At 51.7% G+C, this 19,012-nt stretch overlaps 7 protein-coding genes across 7 annotated transcripts; 1 reads left to right on the top strand and 6 right to left on the bottom strand.

The window, feature by feature from the left end:
• Window positions 1-1,255: 1,255 nt before the first annotated feature.
• BDR25DRAFT_347605 (signal peptidase 22 kDa subunit) lies at window positions 1,256-2,585 on the bottom strand. The gene is made up of 3 exons (XM_033694284.1): window positions 2,388-2,585; window positions 2,242-2,315; window positions 1,256-2,153 (listed from the first exon to the last, which is right to left on the bottom strand). Exons 1-3 carry the CDS (start codon window positions 2,528-2,530, stop codon window positions 1,597-1,599), a joined length of 774 nt encoding a protein of 257 aa, XP_033539601.1. The 5' UTR covers window positions 2,531-2,585; the 3' UTR covers window positions 1,256-1,596.
• A 203-nt stretch (window positions 2,586-2,788) lies between these two features.
• On the bottom strand, window positions 2,789-7,436 carry BDR25DRAFT_308134 (uncharacterized protein). Its single transcript, XM_033690972.1, has 3 exons — window positions 6,396-7,436; window positions 4,006-6,342; window positions 2,789-3,956 (listed from the first exon to the last, which is right to left on the bottom strand). The coding sequence occupies exons 1-3, from the start codon at window positions 7,335-7,337 to the stop codon at window positions 3,066-3,068; spliced, it is 4,170 nt and encodes a 1,389-aa protein (XP_033539600.1). The 5' UTR covers window positions 7,338-7,436; the 3' UTR covers window positions 2,789-3,065.
• Window positions 7,437-8,014: 578 nt separating this feature from the next.
• On the bottom strand, window positions 8,015-9,656 carry BDR25DRAFT_308133 (uncharacterized protein). The gene has a single exon (XM_033690971.1). The coding sequence runs from the start codon at window positions 9,303-9,305 to the stop codon at window positions 8,067-8,069; it is 1,239 nt and encodes a 412-aa protein (XP_033539599.1). The 5' UTR covers window positions 9,306-9,656; the 3' UTR covers window positions 8,015-8,066.
• An 837-nt stretch (window positions 9,657-10,493) lies between these two features.
• BDR25DRAFT_247784 (uncharacterized protein) lies at window positions 10,494-11,827 on the bottom strand (the record flags this gene model as incomplete). Its single annotated transcript, XM_033685958.1, has 2 exons — window positions 10,494-11,686; window positions 11,743-11,827. 2 exons carry the CDS (start codon window positions 11,825-11,827, stop codon window positions 10,494-10,496), a joined length of 1,278 nt encoding a protein of 425 aa, XP_033539598.1.
• Window positions 11,828-14,284: 2,457 nt separating this feature from the next.
• Window positions 14,285-15,554, bottom strand: BDR25DRAFT_122736 (dephospho-CoA kinase). Its single transcript, XM_033683725.1, has one exon. It carries the CDS (start codon window positions 15,435-15,437, stop codon window positions 14,637-14,639), a length of 801 nt encoding a protein of 266 aa, XP_033539597.1. The 5' UTR covers window positions 15,438-15,554; the 3' UTR covers window positions 14,285-14,636.
• A 106-nt stretch (window positions 15,555-15,660) lies between these two features.
• Window positions 15,661-17,006, bottom strand: BDR25DRAFT_338150 (cleavage and polyadenylation specificity factor, 25 kDa subunit). Its single transcript, XM_033693261.1, has 4 exons — window positions 16,904-17,006; window positions 16,599-16,850; window positions 16,293-16,540; window positions 15,661-16,239 (listed from the first exon to the last, which is right to left on the bottom strand). Exons 1-4 carry the CDS (start codon window positions 16,942-16,944, stop codon window positions 15,959-15,961), a joined length of 822 nt encoding a protein of 273 aa, XP_033539596.1. The 5' UTR covers window positions 16,945-17,006; the 3' UTR covers window positions 15,661-15,958.
• Window positions 17,007-17,151: 145 nt separating this feature from the next.
• BDR25DRAFT_338149 (NAD(P)-binding protein) lies at window positions 17,152-18,576 on the top strand. The gene is made up of 5 exons (XM_033693260.1): window positions 17,152-17,324; window positions 17,382-17,535; window positions 17,584-17,603; window positions 17,659-18,391; window positions 18,450-18,576. The coding sequence occupies exons 1-5, from the start codon at window positions 17,300-17,302 to the stop codon at window positions 18,478-18,480; spliced, it is 963 nt and encodes a 320-aa protein (XP_033539595.1). The 5' UTR covers window positions 17,152-17,299; the 3' UTR covers window positions 18,481-18,576.
• The last annotated feature ends 436 nt before the right edge of the window (window positions 18,577-19,012 follow it).

Genomic DNA, 19,012 nt, shown 5'->3' with positions numbered 1-19,012 from the left:
GGGCTTGGACCTTGGGCTTTTTTGCTGCGAGATTGGCGAATGACCTCATGGAATGAAGAGCGGGGTGGAATCACTTCCTCGTGTACAATTCACCTGAACTGGAATATCTTCGACGCAGCGTGAGCTTTTGTGTACATATACACTGAATCTCAGCTGGAACTCCGTGCCACGATCATGATTTAATTGTGGCGAAGGAAAGCAAACGGGAGCTTCCATGTGCGGCACAGCGCGAAACTTGAACCACATTGAAGCCTTGAAATTTTTTCCCTCAGGGCTGACTTGTGTGGTTCGAGCAGTGGTGCCAGAAACGGGAGGCCTTAAAGATTTTTTGGCAAACTCCGAAAACACCAGGTTGAGCCTGCACCTAGGCCTAGGCCGCGAGAACGAATGGGGCATGGAGATGCGGGATTCTGGGGTTCTGGACTACTATTTCCGCGTGGTTTTTCTCCTCTTCGTGCCTTCGTGTCTTCGAGCTGAGGACCAAGGGGCTTGAGACGATGCAACACCGGAGGAGCCTGTCGGTGGAGCAACAATGGGAAACCTACTAAGACACGTAGAATATTTGGTTTCGATGAAAGCAGAACCTAGATCGCAGATATTGAGCTTTCATGTCCGTCTACCAGCCCATTCGTCTTGCTTATTTCAGCCCCGCCGTCCTTTCCATCGTAGTCCATTTTAAGTCCCTAGCATCGATTCTAGTGTCCCTTAGCTCGGAGGGGAGGGGATCTACAAGTGGAACCAAAACTGTCCCCACGCAACGGTCGACCGGTGCAGCCCGCCCATGCAGGGTCTCCCAAGGCGCTCTCCCGTTCATCTGACAGATTGTGTCGCTCATTGTGTCGCTCATTGCCTGCCTTGGAAGTCTGCCTGCCTGCGGGGCGTAAATCTTAGATGTGCGACAAGAGGATTGCAATCCATTAACACATCTCCCGCCCTTGCCCTAGCATTCTACTTCCAAATCCCAAGAATTTGGCAAGAATGGGTGTGGACCTTACCATTTTCTCGACATTGTTTACGAGAATGCGAGGAACGACTGATTGGTCGTCAAGTCCATTCCCTTGCACCCTTGGAAACATAGATGTAGCCGAGTGTGATTCTTAGACACGGCAAAGCGAGACAGGGTCAACATTGCGGAAAAACGGGGCCGTTGGCGGCGTAGGTAGAAGACGGTTGTTTGATACTCGAGCCCTTGGCCCCTAAAATTGCTGGCTACTTGCATAGATCTGGGGATATGGAGGAAAGAAAGAAGTTGCTGGTGGTGATGGTGATGTGGGAAGATGTGGTTGTGCAATGAGAAGGCTAGGGTTGATTGCTGATGATTATAAATGGGAAGCCAATCTTGCCTCGCGAGTATTCATTTACTCGCGTGTGGTGGACGGAGCTGGTTGCTTTACACTGAGAATGTCTCGTTTGGTAGGACGGAAGGACGGGAATTCTCGGGGATTCATATCAATTCGCATGTCCGAGTCCGTCTCTCAGAAAACCCTATACGCCATGCCCATAAACCCCCCTCCCAAACCAAATTTTCCTATCATAGAAGAAATCCCCATCGTCCCTAGCATCCCCACACCTCCTCTCCCTCCTCCTCTCCCCTTATCACGCTTTTCTAGGCTGCTCACCCCCAACCTCGAGTCTATGTCCCTCCTTCCCCTTCTCCGTCCCCAAATCCTCACCCCTCCTCACCTTTCCAATCTCGGGGAACCCAAACCTCTCACTCATCCCCCCCTTCAGCCCCTTCCACATGCCCATATCCAGCTTGTTTGCCCACACCAACGCACCCACCCATGGCTGCACATTCCACCCCAGCTCCAGCACCACATCCGTGCGGTTCTGCAGCTGGCCTGAAATATCCGTGATCTGGTATTTGGGCTTTTGGTTCGCGAGGTGGAGTTCGCCGCGGGGGTGGGGGGATTCTGGGACGACGGGTTGGGATTTGCCCTTGCCCTTGCCTTTAGGCTTCCCTTTTGATGTGGCCTTTGCTTTGGGGTTAGGGTGGATGTAATGGTTTTGGTGCCACGGCGCGGAGTCGGAGGCGAGGATGGCGTCCCAGATTATGGCTTCCGAGGGGGGGGTGTCGGGTTTGGTAGATGGGTAGATGGCTTTGAGGTATAGGAAAACTTGTTTGGTGTTCCAGTTGAAGAGGGTCGAGAGATCTATTCAAGCTGTTAGTGCACACTCTGTGGGTAGCTCTCGTGGGATTTTGGAGAGTGGGGAGATAGAAATGGTAGGTGGACTACGTACCGGTATCCAGATCAAACTTGATATGGGCATACTCCTCCTTCTTATAACTGTAATAATGCGGTCTTCCTCTCACACTGCACACATACATTAGCAAACTCTCAGGATATCTAAGCCCCGAGGCTCTACAGGAAGTCATAAGCACCTACACCTGCACATTCCTCAGCCTAACACTCGCGCTCGGCGTCTGGGGATGAATGAAAGTCGACAGCGCAATAACCGCCGCAACGCAAAACGCTACCGTGGTGAAGAAACCGAAGACATTCTGCACTCGAACGACTGCTGAGTGCATTGTGGGCGGGAGGGTTGGATTGTTTAGTGGGGAAAATGAGGGTGGGTTGTTGCTGTTACGGCGGAGGGTCCTGAAGCTCTTTCTAACAACACGTTTCGGGAGCTTTGGCGGCGCGAGTCAGAGCTTGGCGTTGCTGGGGCTGCGACTTGTCGCGCATGGGTTGAGAATGAAATATCCTGCATCGTGGTGGCTTCCATTCTCATAACACGAAAATTAAAAGGCATCAATAGAGCTAGGAGAAACATTGATACCATATACAGCTATGACTGTTCAAGAGAGACAACTGAGCCGTCCGTGATCCAATCGAACCCAGCGGCTTGGATGTGTACAAAACCTACCCTCTCCCCGTGTAGGCAGAGGCTCGGCCATACTCATAAAAGAACCCCAGGAATCTAAGGGTATATTGACCATATTACCACGCTCCGACATAAAAAAAAAAGAAAGTTTGCTCCACCCAGCTTGCTAACCCCTCGACCCCAAAGATGTTTGTACACCGAACCCTACACACCCCTCCCCCACTCACGCAACCCAGTCTCTATCCATTCCTCAAATTGCTGACACGGTGCCCTGTAAACGGGCTAGCAGCTCTACTCGTCGCGCCTCCAGCCCCCACCCTCGGACTCCTCGGCACACTCGCAGCTCTCGTGCCCATTCCCACACCCTTCGAATACTTGAATCGCATCGCCTCTTCGTCCTTCTGCTGAAGCGACTTCTCCAGATGACTAATTCTTATTTTCTGTCGCTGGATCTGCTCCATCATGTGTGTACTGCTGTTATCCATGTGCAGTTTCTTGAGGTCGACGCGAGTGCTCTCGGCCTGTTGCTTGTACGTGTCCCTCTCGGCCTTCACAGCAACCATTTCTTCAACAACCTCCGTAGCACGGTCACGTGCGTTCGAGAATTGCTCCTTGAGGTAGTTGCATAGATTCTCCTCGCTGTTGGCTTTCTTCTCCGCGCACTTTTTCGCCTCATTAGCTTGCTCAACCTCCTTTCGAAGTCGCGTGATCTCTGCCACTTTGTCGTCTTCGGACGTTAGAAGCAATTGTTCCTGGGCTAGGACTTTATTTTGAAGCTCTTCCACCTCCGTGGTCCTCTTATCGAATCGCTCCTGTAAATTCTCCTTCTGTCTCTTTGCAGCCTCAACCTTATGATTCGCAACCTCAACTTCACCCAATAGCAGCCTGAATTTCTTGTTCAGATCCTCGAATTCGGTCTGTCGTTTGTCGAGGGTGAGTTCGAATTCACGTTTCTGGCGCCTTGCCTGTTTGTGGGCTTGCTGCTCCTGTTCGAGTCGAGCTTGGAGTATAGAGATTTGAGCTGCGGTGTTAGGCATCGAATCGCTGATATGGGAGATATCAGCGTTAGCAGTAGCTTGGGGTGTTGGCGTCATGCGCATCCTCTTCGATGGATCAAGGTGTTCTGAATCCTGGGAGAAGTTAACATTGGTATTTGATGTTAAACCTGAATGTGTTTACCAGAGGCCGTTTTGAAGAGTTCCCAACGACTGGCGGAGAATTAATCGGGGTCTGCGACTGCTGCGATTGATACTCGATCACATCCTTAATACTGCCAATTGAAGGTAGTGGCCACTCGGCATGTGCTTGTCCACTGTTCTCTTCGGCTGACTCTAGAAATTTCGACACTAGTTCTGCAGCTTCATGGGATCGTGGTGAGTTTCCCATTGCTCTACCAATGTCGCCATGAACTTGGGCTAGGCTGGCGACTATTGTGTGAAGTCGTTTCTTGGAACTTAGTGCCGAGGAGACATAACGCTCAATATGGCTAACCGAACGAGGAATAACGAGGTGGATGATGGGGACTATTGCGCGGTCGGGATTGAGAGCCCATTTCTTCTTGCGAATCTGGGCAGTATCGAAAATTCCATTTAGACAGATGATTGCCTCTGGAGGCTGCACCACGAACGCGGACTCATACGACAGCATCGTGACTCTCAGGGTACCCTCCACGTCCACCTGCTTCGCAGCCCGAGCTCTTGCTGGATACTTATAATTGACAAGCTTTCCCTGGCAGAACTTTTCAAGAATGTCGAACAGAGGATCGTTCTCTTTCTCAAGTACAATCAGAAAGTGCATCTCACTCTCTCGCAACTGATCAAACAACGTGCTAAGGAAGCGGAACTTGACGCAATTCTCTTTATCCCACTGGACCTGTGTAAACGGACTGGTCGTCTGTGATGAAGAGACGCTCTCTGAATATATGAGATCAACGTGACTCTCTACGGCTCGCAGCCTCTGAAGAACAGCCTCAACGTCATTGAGTCGGTCGAAATCTTGAGGTTCCTGTAGGAACATCTTCAGCAGATCCTCCTTCCGCTTCACCTCATCCATATACATGCTCTTTTGTCTTCCATCCATTGGAAGGGGAACAATGTACTCCTCAGACATAAGCTCTAGATCATCGTTCAGAACGCTTAAGCTGTCGTCATCCTCGCTTTGCATGTCATCTTGTGTTCTCGACATAGGTACGGTGGGCGACACCAGAGGACTTGCAGCTTCTGCGGATTTTACAAGAGCTATAGTCCGAAGCGAGGTCGGTACTTGAGGCTGTGGAATTCGATCTGGAATTGTTGAGGGTGACCTCGTGCCAGCCGCGGGAGAGACGGTTTGGAGTATCCTCTTAGGTGGCGGAAGGGGAGAAGATTTCAGGGCATTCTCAAGCACCTTATCCCATCTCCTATCAAATTCGCGAAAGTCGTTTCCGTCGTCCATGTTTTCTGCTGACGAGGGTATAGAACTAGTCGGAGACTCTAGTCGAAGAGGTGCGCAAGAATCAATGGTACCAAGAGAATGTGAGGGGATACGAGGAGGCAGCGAGGAGTGGTTGAGCAACCCAGCTGAGGGGACTGGAGACTCTTGAGAAGAATCGTGTCGAGATGTGGATGATCCACCGTCGTTGTGATCAATTTCAGTGGTTGGATGAATGCTGTCCGCAAACACCTCACGCAGTTCTGGCTCTTCTTGAGAGCTCAAGTATGGGTCGGGAGTCACTATTTGTGCGTTCTGTTCTTCTTCTTGTTGTGTATGGGGGTGAAAGTCGGTTGGTGATTGGGTTCCTGGCTCGAATTCCTTGGCGATCGACGCAATAGAAGTCGCTGTAGGTTCTCGCTGCAAATTTCGAGAGTATCCGGCGAGACTGTGAAGAATAAAATCTTGCCCGACAGCTGGTATGTTAGCGGGGTTGGGTTGAGATACGATTGCAAAGTCGCGGCGTTCAATGCTGTTCTGTGAGTTGTCGTGGCTAATGTTCCAGAAGCCTTTGATTGCTTGTGGAGCTAATCCTAGAATCTCTCGATGGTGGCCGGACTTGCCAGGTGGAGCGTTTGCGGGGGGATCCGGGCTTAAGCGCTCAGTACTAATTCCGTGATTTTCCGGATTTTTATTCACAAGTTGCGGTGCTGATTCTGACGAACTTGCGCCGATCTCAACGGCTTTGTTACCTTCTTTATGTTGGACAGGTTGTGGTGTAGGGGGATAAAGGGTATTGTTAGTCTCACCAGAGCCTTGCTCTTCTTTTTGACTTGTTGGCGGCGGTACCACCGGGATCGGGTCCTTAGCCACCCCAAGAGAACCCACACCAACGCGTTGTGGCACTGATTGCAAGGGAGTCCCTGTTACCTCGACAGTATCTTGTATTTCCTTCTGGTTCGTAGATGGCACCTCTGGCTGGGAATAGCTGTAGGCGACCCCGAGAGTGTTCTCTTCTTGAGCGACCGTTTGCGGCTGGGATTGCGAGGAAATATCAGTCGCCTCGATAGGATCAGATTTGAGAACCTGGGCTTGAGAGCTTGGCTCCTGGACCTTTTGATTAGCACAATATGTTGATCGCCTTGCAGCGCGATACACACTTCTTGGTTGGCTCCCTGAATCTCGTTCGTCCCGCTGACCTGGTTCAGACGCTGTTGTTGGTTCGAGCCAGAAGCGGTCTGGGTCGACGGCTGGTAGCTGACAGAATCGGGGAGGCTTTGAGAGTCTGGGACGACACCCGACGACCAGAATCCGCGCGGTGGACTCCTCGGGGCCAGGGAATGCGAAGAAGAGAGCTCGGGCCCCTCTGGTGTCGTTGGGGAGACAAGGTTCAGAAGATCGACCTGTAATGTTTTCGGGGAAGGAGCACGCTGACTCTCTTCGGTAGCTTGGAGGAGAGATTCTGCCTGCGACGGGTTTTGCAGAGATTCGACTTTACTCTTCTGGCTCAAACGTGTTGCCCGCGAAGGGGGCAGTTGGGAGAAGAGCTCGAACTCCTGCGGGTCAAAGTCGGCCCTGGCCTTGACTTGCACAATTGCAACCGGTCTCTTAGGCAGCGGAACAAGAGTATTAGGCCCGTTACTAATGGCAGCCGCCTGTGAGGGTGTATTGTTTCGTAGCGGTGCCGGCGTCGAAGAGGCCGACGAGCTTTCTACAACCCTCGACTGCGGACCTCCGTGCGATGGTCGGGCAATGCCGTTCTTTTCCGGTGTCGGTGCCGCTTTTGCTTTCGCTGCAACTGGAGCTGTCTTCTTTGCAGCCTTTTTCGCTTCCCAGTCTGCAACTAGCAAATTGTTGGCATTCCTCTTGGGTTCCCACGTTGGAGGGTACGGCTTGTTTGTTGTTGGATCGGTGCCCGCCCATGCAATGAGATACTGATTCTTGCGTTCATTCAAGATAGACTCGGCAGACCAAAACACCCCGCTTTGCTCTTGCTGCGGGCTGGTACTGCTGTCTCTTGACGTTTCGATATATCGAGGCTTCTTTCGCGGAGTGGTCGTCGTTCGGGGCCGTTTCCGCTTCGAAGTCTTCGCGGGCGCCATTTAAGCGCGGTTGCGGCAGATAGCGCGACTGTTGCTGTAAAGATAGTCCATGGTTAGCAAGAGGTATTTAACCTGCGATGGATGCTGAGTGAAAGAAAGGAAATGAATCTCGGGGTGATTTGTTGAAGTGACGATGGCGACGGAACTCTCCGCCGACGGTCAAAGCTCACCCTCCTCGGCTTCGTTGAACTTGGACTGACTTGTCAGCACGCCGGTTGGCCAAATGATTGGCGCAGAGCCAAGAGGTTAAATGTTGCTGCCTCAACTGTTTCCGCAATACCTGTGTTATTTGCGTTCTCTAGGAGGGAATGTTATCCATGTCTCGCCGCTGGAATTCTCGACGTTTGAGGTCGCAAAAAAGGAGGGCGGTGGTCGTCGGAGAATGAGGGAAGAAGAAACGGTGCCCACGAGCAATCGAAGTTCACCACGCCATCCTCATTCGCTTTGGCGGTGGCTAGAAGCCAATCCGATTCTCCGCATGACTGTTGAGCGGGGAGGTGGTTCACGTGTTCTACAAAGAGCTTTCCCCCTACTCACAGAGCCGTTAAGAAAGAGCGAGGCATGGACAACACAGTGGCGGTCAAGGCAAAGTCTCCCTCATTGCCGTAATCTCAAGACCTTGATAGCATCACTCAAAGGGGTGGCGTCTCTGGGCGAAACTGGGTTTCATAGATATCTACATATTACATGAAGTATGACAGCCAGGACCTGTTCCAAAGGCAGCAAAACCTAACTCCAACCAGAGCCACCTCGGCCCCGACCACGCATATTGGGGTTAAACCCGCCCCGATTCCACCCATTCCCTCCTTGGCCAATGCCACCCCGACCGAAGTTTGGCCCGCCACGACTAGGAGGTGATCCATTTTGGGGATATCCGAAATTGCCTTGGCCATACGGTGCATTGTTAAAAGAGGGGATAGGTTGGCCGTAGCCGCCTTGATATGGTTGTTGGTAAGGGTTCCTGTATCCGGGAGCTAGGGGCGGCGGTGGGTACCCAGAGGGTTGCGTCGGGTAGTTTTGAACTGGTGGAGGACGCTGTGAATCGTACTGATTTTGGGACATGTCCTCGGCGGGATACGGCCCGCTATTCGCGCGTCGTTCCCGCTCGCGAGCTTCCTCTCGTTTTCGCTCTTGCTCACAGCGGAAAGCATCCTCTTCCGCCTCTTTGCGGGCCTTCTCGTCAGCCTCCATGCGTGCCCTCTCTTGCACATCCTCACGGTTGTCCAGAATGCACAGTGGCTTCCCGTGTTCCTTTATCTCTTCGCACCATGGGATAGACCATCCATAGTAGTTGAACATCGTCTTCTTCTCGCCGGTGATTTTGTTGACGCGAACAGTCTGGCCGAAATTATCATACTCATAGTTGAAACCCCCAGGAGTTTCATTGGCAGTCGCACGCCAGTCCATGGCCTCGACTGTTTCCCAATACTCGTCGAGGAGGTCCTTAGTCTTTTGTGATGGAATGGCAGACGCGAATGTCTTGACCTTCAATTTCTTGATGTCGACGGCTTTGTCCGGATGAAGGTAGAGCTCCTCTAGCATCGTTGACGCGGGGAGTTCATACCACGGGATATCCCTTGGAATGACGGGCAGAGTGTAGCTGGGGGCTCTAGAAGCAGTCCCTTTCGGCTGCCGCGGCTGTGACTGCTTCAGAGCCTGGGCAGCTTTCATACAAATAATCTCACAGCGGTCGTGGCTAAACACCCTGTTCACCTCCCACATCCTGAGAATGGCATTAAGCTTGCCTTCCAGCTTCGAGCCTTTGCGAAATATCCCGGCAGCCGCAAGAACAACGAGTTCCTCGATATGATGCTGAAGCTCATCGACCATTGCTCCGCCTTGACCATGACCAGCCTGGTGTGTACCAATTTTCAGAAGATCGTTGACGATGAGGAGAAGGTCCATTCGATTACGAGAAGCCCGCGCAGCCTTGCGGTTGTCGTCTAGGACTATGGCCTTGGACAGCATGACCAGGTACTGACCAAATGCGTCGATGAGAGCTGGGGACTTAGACAGATGGGTGGAGATCCAATTGGTGCATGTCTAAGTGGAGGCTATTAGTCTGCTCATGACGATCAGGGTTGATCAAACAAGCGACGGTACCTGAATATGCCCGGAGGAGTTCTGTTGGAAAACATCTTCTAAGTGACCGTGGAGTTCATCGATTCTCTCAGCGAGGCCACGCTGATCCTTTTCTCTCTGAAGCATGAGTTTGAAGCGCGCTTTCGCCAGCTGTAGTTTCTGCTGGTCAATACCAGTCATCGTTGCTACCGGTTATTTGATGATAGGGAGCGCGTGGTGGTGGGGTGGTGGCGCAAGTAGAAGGAAGGAATGAGGAAGCTGAACTCTGGCGCCCGATGAGTTCAAAGGCTCACTAGCTTATGAAGCTAGTCCATAAAAGGAATGGCCTGGCTCTCGCCTATTCACGTGCCTTGAGCCTCTGTTAGTGCAGGGTTGATCGGAGTGAATTAAATGAGGTTCTCGGTGAACCGGTCGAAGAATACACTAGCACATCATGTCACCGGTGGTACAATGAGAAACTTCGCTTTCAAAAGGCTGTATTCAGCACTCGCAAAGTGACTAAGCAACGCAAGACGCAAAACAGGTATCAATGAAGGCAACGCCAGTGAGACCCAACAAGATACCCAACAGGACACCCAATATATACCCAAGTCCAATGGACACCTAGAGTAAAGGAGACCCCGCACGCCATACCCATAACCTTAGTCGAAGAAACCCGCTTCAACGCCACGCCGGCCAAGACCCCATAGTAATCTCCAAAATGAAAGTATTAGGTAAGTAGTAATGTAATGAAAGTAGGGAGATAGAATAGCAGTTATGCTTTCTAGTGTAATTCTGCCAGCGTATGTGCCAATCTATAGGCCTTGTGCTTCTGCCCGAGCTCAGGCAGCGGCTCTTGTGAGGTGTTTTCTGAGCGTCCAAGCTATTGCTTAGCCCAGCCCACCTTCCTGCCGAGAGGAAGACGCCTATTCCGAGACACACGTGCGTCAGAAGGAAGGTATCTATCTCGGCAGTGGGGACAACTGGATTTAGCACAGCTTTTACTCGAATACAAGGCGAGCTAGTCCGGGAGTGGGGTAGGCAGGCAGGGTAGATCGGATGGGAGAGAGTTAACAGAGATTCCAAAGCATCTTTTCAAGAAGCTCCAGAGCAGGACAGGTCGGAAGACCCAAGTACATCAAGGACATTAGCTTCAGGCTCTTCCTGAGCGGTGAACGGTACGTCATTCGTAGCAGTGTCATCAACCAAGATCTGAATCGGCTTCTCTTCAAGTGTCGACATTTGTGGTTCTTCCAGGATGGGATCCTGCTGGATGAAATGTTCCTGGACGGGCTCTTGGATGGGTTCCTGGATGGGTTCCTGGATGGGTTCCTTCTCAGGAGTAGGAATATTAAAGTTAAACTCCTTTGAAAGACCCGAAGGTCTCTCAATAGCAGCGTCAACAGTAACATAAGACGTCGCATCTAGCCCAAGACCATAAAACTCTGCAGCCGGAAGATCTGACAACGGAGACCGATCCTCATCCATAGCATCTTGAGCAATCTTTCGGAGTCTTGGACGCTTGGGGTGCTCCATAGGAGCCTCCTGGGCAGCCTCGATGCCGTCCATGCCACCAGATGCCTGGGCCCGCGGTGCGGAAGATGGGAAGAAGCCTGGTGGAGGGATGTTCTCTTTGCCGCGCTCCAATTCCTCGTTCCTCTTTTTCGTTTCGAAGTCATCGTCAGAGCTGATATCGAGGACGGATGCGGAGTGCTCCATCATGTTAGCGGCCTCCTGCTCTGGGGTGTCCTCGTGGATATCGAAGAACCAAGAGTTTGGCATGGACTCTTCGAGGGTAGAAACTTGGGACGGTGCTGAAATGGTGGATTTTGGGGTGTAGTTTGGAATGGTACCGCTGAGAGCTGCATCAATAGAGAAAGGTAATGCGGGGCTGCTTTGGGTGAATGATGGTGGATCAACACGTCGGAAAGGAGTGCTAGACGTGCGGCGCTTCGAGAGGAGGCCAACACGCTTGTGTTTCGGAGATCCGCGACTGAGGCTTATAGGCGTTGATTTGCTGCTGTTTGGAGACGAGAGAGCTTTCCGGACGGAAGGAAACGAAGGCGTGGCAGTGATCGACGGCTTGGGCTTGGACGGAGAGGTCAAGGGGGGAAATTGGGAGGGCTTCGATATTCCATCAGTGGTCTTAGATTTCTTCGTTGGTGAATTGAAGATGGAAGGATCCAAATTCTCTGAATCCTCCTCTTCAAACACCGATGGAGAATATCGACGCTTTCCTGTTGAAGGCGTCGTCTGCTTTAGCGGGGACGAAAACATGGGGGTAATGGCTAAGGGTCTCCAGTTTAGTAGTTGGTTTTAGCTCAATTTATTTGCAAACGCTCACCATTCTGCCTGTTCTTAGTACTGGAAAGATACTGCAGTCTCGGGCTGCCGAGCTCGGCAAAGGGCTGGCGCGTAGAGAGAGCCATGTCGCTGCAGGTGTTTGACAGAGGAGCCGGAACAGTGAAGATAGCGAAGAAGACACGTGTGATAATTAGATAGAACAGCAAAATAGCAACAGCTCTGAGCGGACCAAGTAGAGGCTGCCGAATGAAGGATTGGGGGAGGATATATGGGACGGAACGTGAGAGAAGGTATCCAGTCGTCACAGCAAAGATGCCGATACCGAAGGTAAGAATTGAAGTCCGCTGAGATGAATTGAGATGAATTGAGATGAATTGGATGTCGTCGAGAAGAGAGAGGGCTTGGAGGTGAGCAAGCCTGGGGAGGAAGAAGAGGAAGAAGAGGAAGAGGAGTGAGGCGAGGGGCTCAATCTATTTGGGAGTCGGAGAAGGGTGAGGTTCGACGACGCGTGCCTAATTGGTCTAGCGTGTCGAGGGACTTAGGGGCGGAATCGCGTCGTTCGCGAAGCATTCCTGCAAGATCTCCACCGCGCAGGGGTTCGCACCTGTTTCTGCAGACCATGGCAATCAATGCGTCGCCAGGCATTGGCTCTCGACGCCCCTCTGTCCGCGCCACACAAACGCGGACGTGATGCGAAAGTGGAGCACCGTTCACGCAGCGCGCATCCCCGTCTCATATATCTCATCAAGCACCGCACCACTGATGGCAGTGCTGGTGCCCCCACAACCTGGCACAGCGCTTCTGGGCGAGCAATTGCGTCTTGGAGCGTCACACCTATTCTGCATCTCCCCACTGAAAAGCAATTTTCCCATGCTATATTAGTCAACCGCTCGCAGTTGATCCCCTGCCTGTGAAGAGGCTCGCTGCGGCTCGTTTCATCGCGTAGTATATGCAGGATTTGGGGCCGCGAACCACCGCGTCGAGGCAGAATGCACTCGAGTTTGTTTGCTATGCACGCTTTGTTGAGTTTTTGTTGGTGTTTACAATTCAGCTATGATCCAGCCGTGATAATCTGCTCGCTGACGCTCACCACATATAGACAACAGGAGGCATGCCGCTAGCCACTGGGCTTCGCCTAGCAAGCATGCAGCCCTTTGCTACCTGTTTGTAATGGCAGCACACTGTCTCCAGCGGCTTTACCCTACGATCCTCGCAACCCTGGACTTCAGACCTCGATCCCTTGTCCCAGTCAATTGGATCCAAATGCCCGCCAGGAAACAGAGAGTCACTACTTGCTGTAGTTTGCAACGCGAACTGGGATCCCACCCCAAGTGGCATTGCAATACATGCCATAGTCATCATCATACCCGTTCTTATACCTCTTCGCAGTCTTCCTCGGTGGCGTGTCAGCACCATCCTCGACAGTCGGCGGCTTGTAATTGGATGGTTTCTGGTTCATGGTGCCGGACTGGGCTGATCCCTTTGGCGATGAGAACCCGAGACCTCCGCTCATGAAGAAGCCGGCTTTAGAGGGAGAGGGTGAACCTGGCTTAGGTGAAGAGACGCAATCCGGAATGGGAGCGATGTCCCACGCGGAAGTCGTATGACCTTGTTTCTGTTCCTTTGCTGCGCTGTTGCTATACTCCCTCTTATCTTGGCCTTGATGATGCTTTCCTTGTCCCTGGATATTCCTGCCTTGACCCTGGACTTGCGTAGGGGCCGACTTACTATTGCCCGATCTTTTCGCATTGGCACCCTTTGAAATATTAGCATGGTCGTCGCACCGATATCAGCCAAACAAGAAATACGCGACCTTCTTCCCAGCTGCCAATAGCTCAGGCCCTCTGCCCTCGTCAAGAGAAACCTCGAACGGCGGAAATGGTCCGCGTCCGGAGTCCCAGGTCTTCCCGTCTTCGATGTAAATGACCCGTCCGTCCTCGCAGGGAATGAGGAAAGGCCCATATGTCTTCGGCAACTTCATTCGCACACCCTGGCTTTGCGGATCCTTGTCCTTACTCTCAGCAGCAGGTTTGTTCTCAGCAACAGGTGTAGTTTCCTTTATGCTCTCCTCCATTCTCTTAACCCCGTGCCGGAACCTCGATATCATCTCCTGTTGCTCCGTGACTTGCGTCCTCATATGTCCCAAAATCGCACGTCGAGCAAGTGCTCGATGCTCTGGATTACAGTAAACCGGTTCCTTTTCTGGCTTTTCCTCGTCAAGCTTTCCAAGCGAATCTTCATGATGCGGATGCATATCGTTCCAATCGTCAACAAAGCTTGAAGTGATGGAGTTGGCCTCGGTGACAGATTTGGCCCAGTTGCTGATACTTTCCTTCCTCCCGACCCATTCTGTCGGCATGCGCTGAGGAATGTCGTAGAAGTCGTCGATGAAGCTCTCGGGGCCGAGGGTGAGCTCACTCTTCTCACTCATTTTACACGTCGGGGACGCAATTGGTGTATGTGATTGGGCTGGTGAAGTTTCAGGGACAAGCGCAGATGCAGGCGTCGTTTGTAATGTGCGATGCTGTTGTAACGAGGGACAGAAATGTTGTTGGAGAGATAATCCTGAGCTTGATCTAGAGATGCTGTCATGTGACGATCGCTGTTACCTCGCAACCGGTGGCCGACTCTTTCCCACTGTATTATTCCGTCGTCACCGCCTTTTAAGTTAGTGCGAGGAAGGAAATATCCTTACACTTAGTCTGATCCCAACCCTCACTCAGCGGAATAGCGCTGCTAGTGACACTGTCTTGCGAATGGGATACAAGGGAACTAAGTATTGAGGAGTTCCGAAAGGGTCGGAATTCAAAGAGGCTACAGAGCATTCAGGAAAGCCCTAGAGGAGCACGTAGAAATGATACTCAAAGCTTCATGATACCTACCCGCGTTGGTCGTCAAGCTAGAAACGCCTTTGCGATTCAACCAACCCCACTCTCACAGCTTCACCTTATCCTTCTTCTTCTCTTCTTCCCAAGCTAACTGAACCCTCCTCATCTTCCACCAACTAGCCAACCCCGCAATCCCCGCCAGCGGCGGACACAACCAAAGCAGCAAGCTCCACCACTTCGGACTCCCCTTTCTCACATCCTGCATGACCTTCTCCACATCGCGCTTTAACTGGTCTTTATCCCCATCATTCCACACAACCACGCCCTTCCCCGGCCCTCTCCTCAAACACCGTTGCGCCTTCTCCCTCACATCACCCTGACTCATAACCCGATTCCGCGCATCCTCCTCCGTAAGATGTGCATCTCTATCCCTGAGTCTCCGCATCTGGATCTTAGGATCTGACACCCCAACCACAAGAACCGTCCCACAGTACCGCTCCCAACCACTCTCAAACAACAGCGGGACGTCGAGAACAACAGCCCAATGTCCCTTCAAGTACGCCCACACCATTTGTTTATACATCTCTTTCCGTACCGCCGGATGGACGATGCCATTCAGCACCTTCCTGTCCCTCTCACGCTCCTCACCGTGTCCAAAGACCCGCCGACCAAGCGCGGGTCGGTTCAGCGGCCGTCCTTTGGGTCCCGCATCTGGGAGAAGGAGGTCTGGCGTTGAGGGGCTGAAGTAGCGGACGATGGCATTGTATCCAGCGGTGCCGGGCTCGACGACCTGGCGCGCGATGAGATCGGCATCGACGATAGGAAGGGAGAATGGTGGTTTAGAGAGGAGCGAGGAAACGGTGGATTTGCCGGTTGCGATAGAGCCCGTTAGGCCGAGGAGTAGCATTTTGGAGTCGGATTAATGGTGAATTGGTGACAAGAATGACGGTCCCAGCCGGGGTGTATTCTTGCTTGATGTGCGGCTCACATGGTGGGTGATTCGAGATAGGGTGACGGGTTATGTACCTAGGTAGTCGTGATGGCGGGGCGGAATAAGCATGGGGACCTCGGGAGCTTAGGCCAATAGGGGTATTTAGCAAAGCGACTCTGAACAGAGCAGGGCAGCATTCGAGTTTATGCTATTCATTTTCAATGAATTGGTAGTTGGTCTGACGGACCCTATTCTACTTGATTTTCCCAATGCTCCCGCCCGCTTTGTTGCGGCGAAGAAGCTGCAGATATAGAAACCCACCAGAAAGCTTCTCAAAAACGCCGAGCCGGATGTGCGCCTCAAGACTACAAGACGAAGCAGTCTCTGGAAGATTTTGAGATTCGAGGGGCACCGTAGAACCCAAGTACACTGCACTTCAACCTGACTTAGAGCAAGGCCCGTTAGAACACACTGCACGTGAGCATAGAGCCTGTCTCTCACGACAGAGTATTCTCACTTGACGCATCCCCGTTCTGTTCCCCCATCTTGACATCCTCCCCTCCTGCTAGCACCTTTGTCTGGACATTCCCGCCTTCCAAGGGACCGCCGCCGGGGGTTACCGCCACTACCTGGCCGTTCTCATCCACAAACTCGAAATTGTAGCGAGAAAGGAGATGAGGGATGGCGGAGAGTTGAGGGCCATAGCGTGCGGTGTTGTCGTAGAGCTCAAATAGGGGGACTGCGAGCAGCTTCATGTTCTTCGGGACGCTCAACACTTCTAAGCCATCGTTAGTGACGTGTCGCGAGGGCATGGGGTTGGGGTTGACGTACTGCTCCGTGGTAGTTGGATAAAGTAGAGCTTCTTGCACTCCTTCGGCCTCGACACATGCGCAGGAATAAAAGGGTACATGAAGGTCTCGAAATTGGGTCGCCACCACTGTGCCAAAGTATCTGCGATCTGCCACTCATCGTTGACGCCTTCACCTGTGAATTGGGTGCCAACCGGCGCAAGGCGCTCGTTCAGCCTAGCCTTGAAGCCCTCGATCTCGTCGTCTTCGGCGCGAAGGTAGTCGCCAGGTCTAAGACTACAGTTAGTGCCAACCAGCAGCTTGCGACACCACGCAACAGTCAACCTACAACTTGAAAAAGGCATTCGCGATCTGCAGCATCAAAATGTGTGGATGATTGTGTTCATGGCAGACCAGGACCCCCTCACAAGTCCGCCGCATGCCATGTTCCTGATAGTGTTCTTCGAGTCGCTTCAGTCGCGCTAGCACAGATGGGTCCTCTTCTGGCTGACCATCCTTCGTTCCAAAAGTGTAATTGCTCAGAGGGTACAGGCGAATTGTTTTCGGTTGGTTCGCGTTGAAGGGTTTGGGGAGAATAGGCCTGTTCTTTGGTGAGCCGTGAAGAAAGTGATATATATGAGTATTGATACTTACTGATACGAGCTTTGCGATGCTCGCTGCGTTATGGTCGACATGCTTTGGGCGATTGAGAGGGCTTATTGTGAAGAGAAGGTGCGGTCGAGGAGGTGCGCGAAAGTGACGACCGGGATGCTGTGAGCACTCACGAGTCACAGGGATCTTGACGCTAGCCTTCTATTCACGTGCTGGCGCACGGGCCACGCTTCTCCAATCTACGTAACTGGTTTAACCACCTGGTTCTCCAGCTATTGTGGAAATAAGGGCTCCAGAGCAATAGCCGCTCATTCACATATTTCTATTATCCTCCCAGCGCGGTCGCAAAGTTTTCGAAAAAAAAACAAACGAATAAAAGAAAGCTCATCCTGCTGAAATTCTAAATCCAACATCTCACCTGGTTTCACAGCCCACGCCATGAGGAGTGTTCTAGTCACCGGAGGTACTCAATTTTGGGTTCTCTCAAATATCCTCTCTAGATACTAATACTCATCTCCAGCGAGCGGCCTTCTCGGACGCCAGGTACACAAAGTCTTTCAACTAGATGGCTGGAATGCTGTTGGGACTGCCTTAAGCAGACCGAATCCACCAAGCATCATCAAGGTAGACATTACTAATGCCGAAGAATTCGAGCGTGCGCTCGACGAAGTCAAGTATTAGTGGCATTTCCCCTCTCATTTTTGGTAGCTAAACTCCGACAGACCACAAGCCGTTGTCCACTGTGGGTTGAGTGTTGACATTTGTAAAATACCCAAGGATTCTGATTTGTGCTGTAGGCGCTGCCAATAGATTTCCGGATTCTTGCACCGCAAACCCAGAGGCTGCCAAAAAACTCAATGTTGACGCAAGCCGCGCCATAGCTTCTGCCACTACCTCTCGTGGAATCCTCCTCATCTACATCTCAACCGACTACGTCTTCTCTGGCCAACCAGGCCAAGCACCGTACACGCCTAACTCTGCAACCGACCCGCCAAATATCTATGGCCAAACAAAACTGGACGGAGAGAAGGCTGTGCTGGACGTTAGGAGAACAGCGCCATCGACCAAGAACAAAGTAGTAATTCTCCGCCTGCCCATTCTCTACGGATCATGTGACGAGCCATCGCAAAGTGCCGTCAACATCCTCATGTCCCAGCTCTGGAACGCTCAAATGATCAAACCAGGAGAACCCAAAATCAAAGTCGACGACCACGCCTTACGCTACCCGACAAACACCGAGGACGTCGGCCGCGTGTGCCGTGACATCTGCAAGCTCTACCTGGATACTGCGAACACCGCTCATGATCTGCCGGATATTTTGCAGTTCTCCTCCGAAGATAGGATGACGAAATGGCAGATTTGTCAGGCTTTCTCGGATATTATGGGTTTGCCTCTTGATGGCATGGAACCTTTCAAACCAGAGGAAGAACCGAAAGATGGGGTCAAGAGACCTTATGATTGCCATCTTGACACCAGCGAGCTAAAAGATTTGGGCATTGATGTGTCTACTGTCGATTTCCGCACTTGGTGGGACGTTGCCAATCTCATTCGTGGAAACATGTTCATTTAAATACTAACAATTGTACAGGAGAAGGGAAGTGAGGGCTTTCCGTCACTAAGAGCTGATGGGTCCATTTCTCATGTTGCGGAGCGGACGTCAATTCTGGGGAACTGGATAGAAAGATGGAACATGCGGCTGTTAACGTAATGATGATGTGAGTATCATGTGACGAGCAATTCCATTCCCGCATTGATCAATTTTCAGTATTTTGCATATCAGGCTATGGTTCAAACCACAATACTTTCTCAACCTTCCCATATCGTTATACTGAGTCCACGTGAAGCATTCAAATCACCATCTGGTCCCTCAACAGTAATGAAATGCCGTCTCAAGTGAGCCACATAGCCACGCGATAAATAATAAATAAGCCCGCGCAAATAATTCAAACTATTCCCTAGACCTTCAACAATATTGCGCTACTTTTCGAATGCGTATATATAAGATTCAAGTTCCCAATCTATCATCATACGACCAAGAGTTAAACGAATCTGCCCCGACCCTAGAATCAAAGAAAGCTAGCTACCGCTTTGCTAGTAGTTGCATGGGCGACTGTTTGCGAATCCAAGGCTGTCGTATGCTTTTTGCCTTTT

The sequence above is a fragment of the Lindgomyces ingoldianus genome, assembly GCF_010093535.1.
Source record: "Lindgomyces ingoldianus strain ATCC 200398 unplaced genomic scaffold BDR25scaffold_72, whole genome shotgun sequence".
NCBI lineage: Eukaryota > Fungi > Ascomycota > Dothideomycetes > Pleosporales > Lindgomycetaceae > Lindgomyces > Lindgomyces ingoldianus.
The sequence above is the reverse complement of the archived record's forward strand: the minus strand, read 5'-3'. Positions and strand labels throughout refer to the sequence as shown.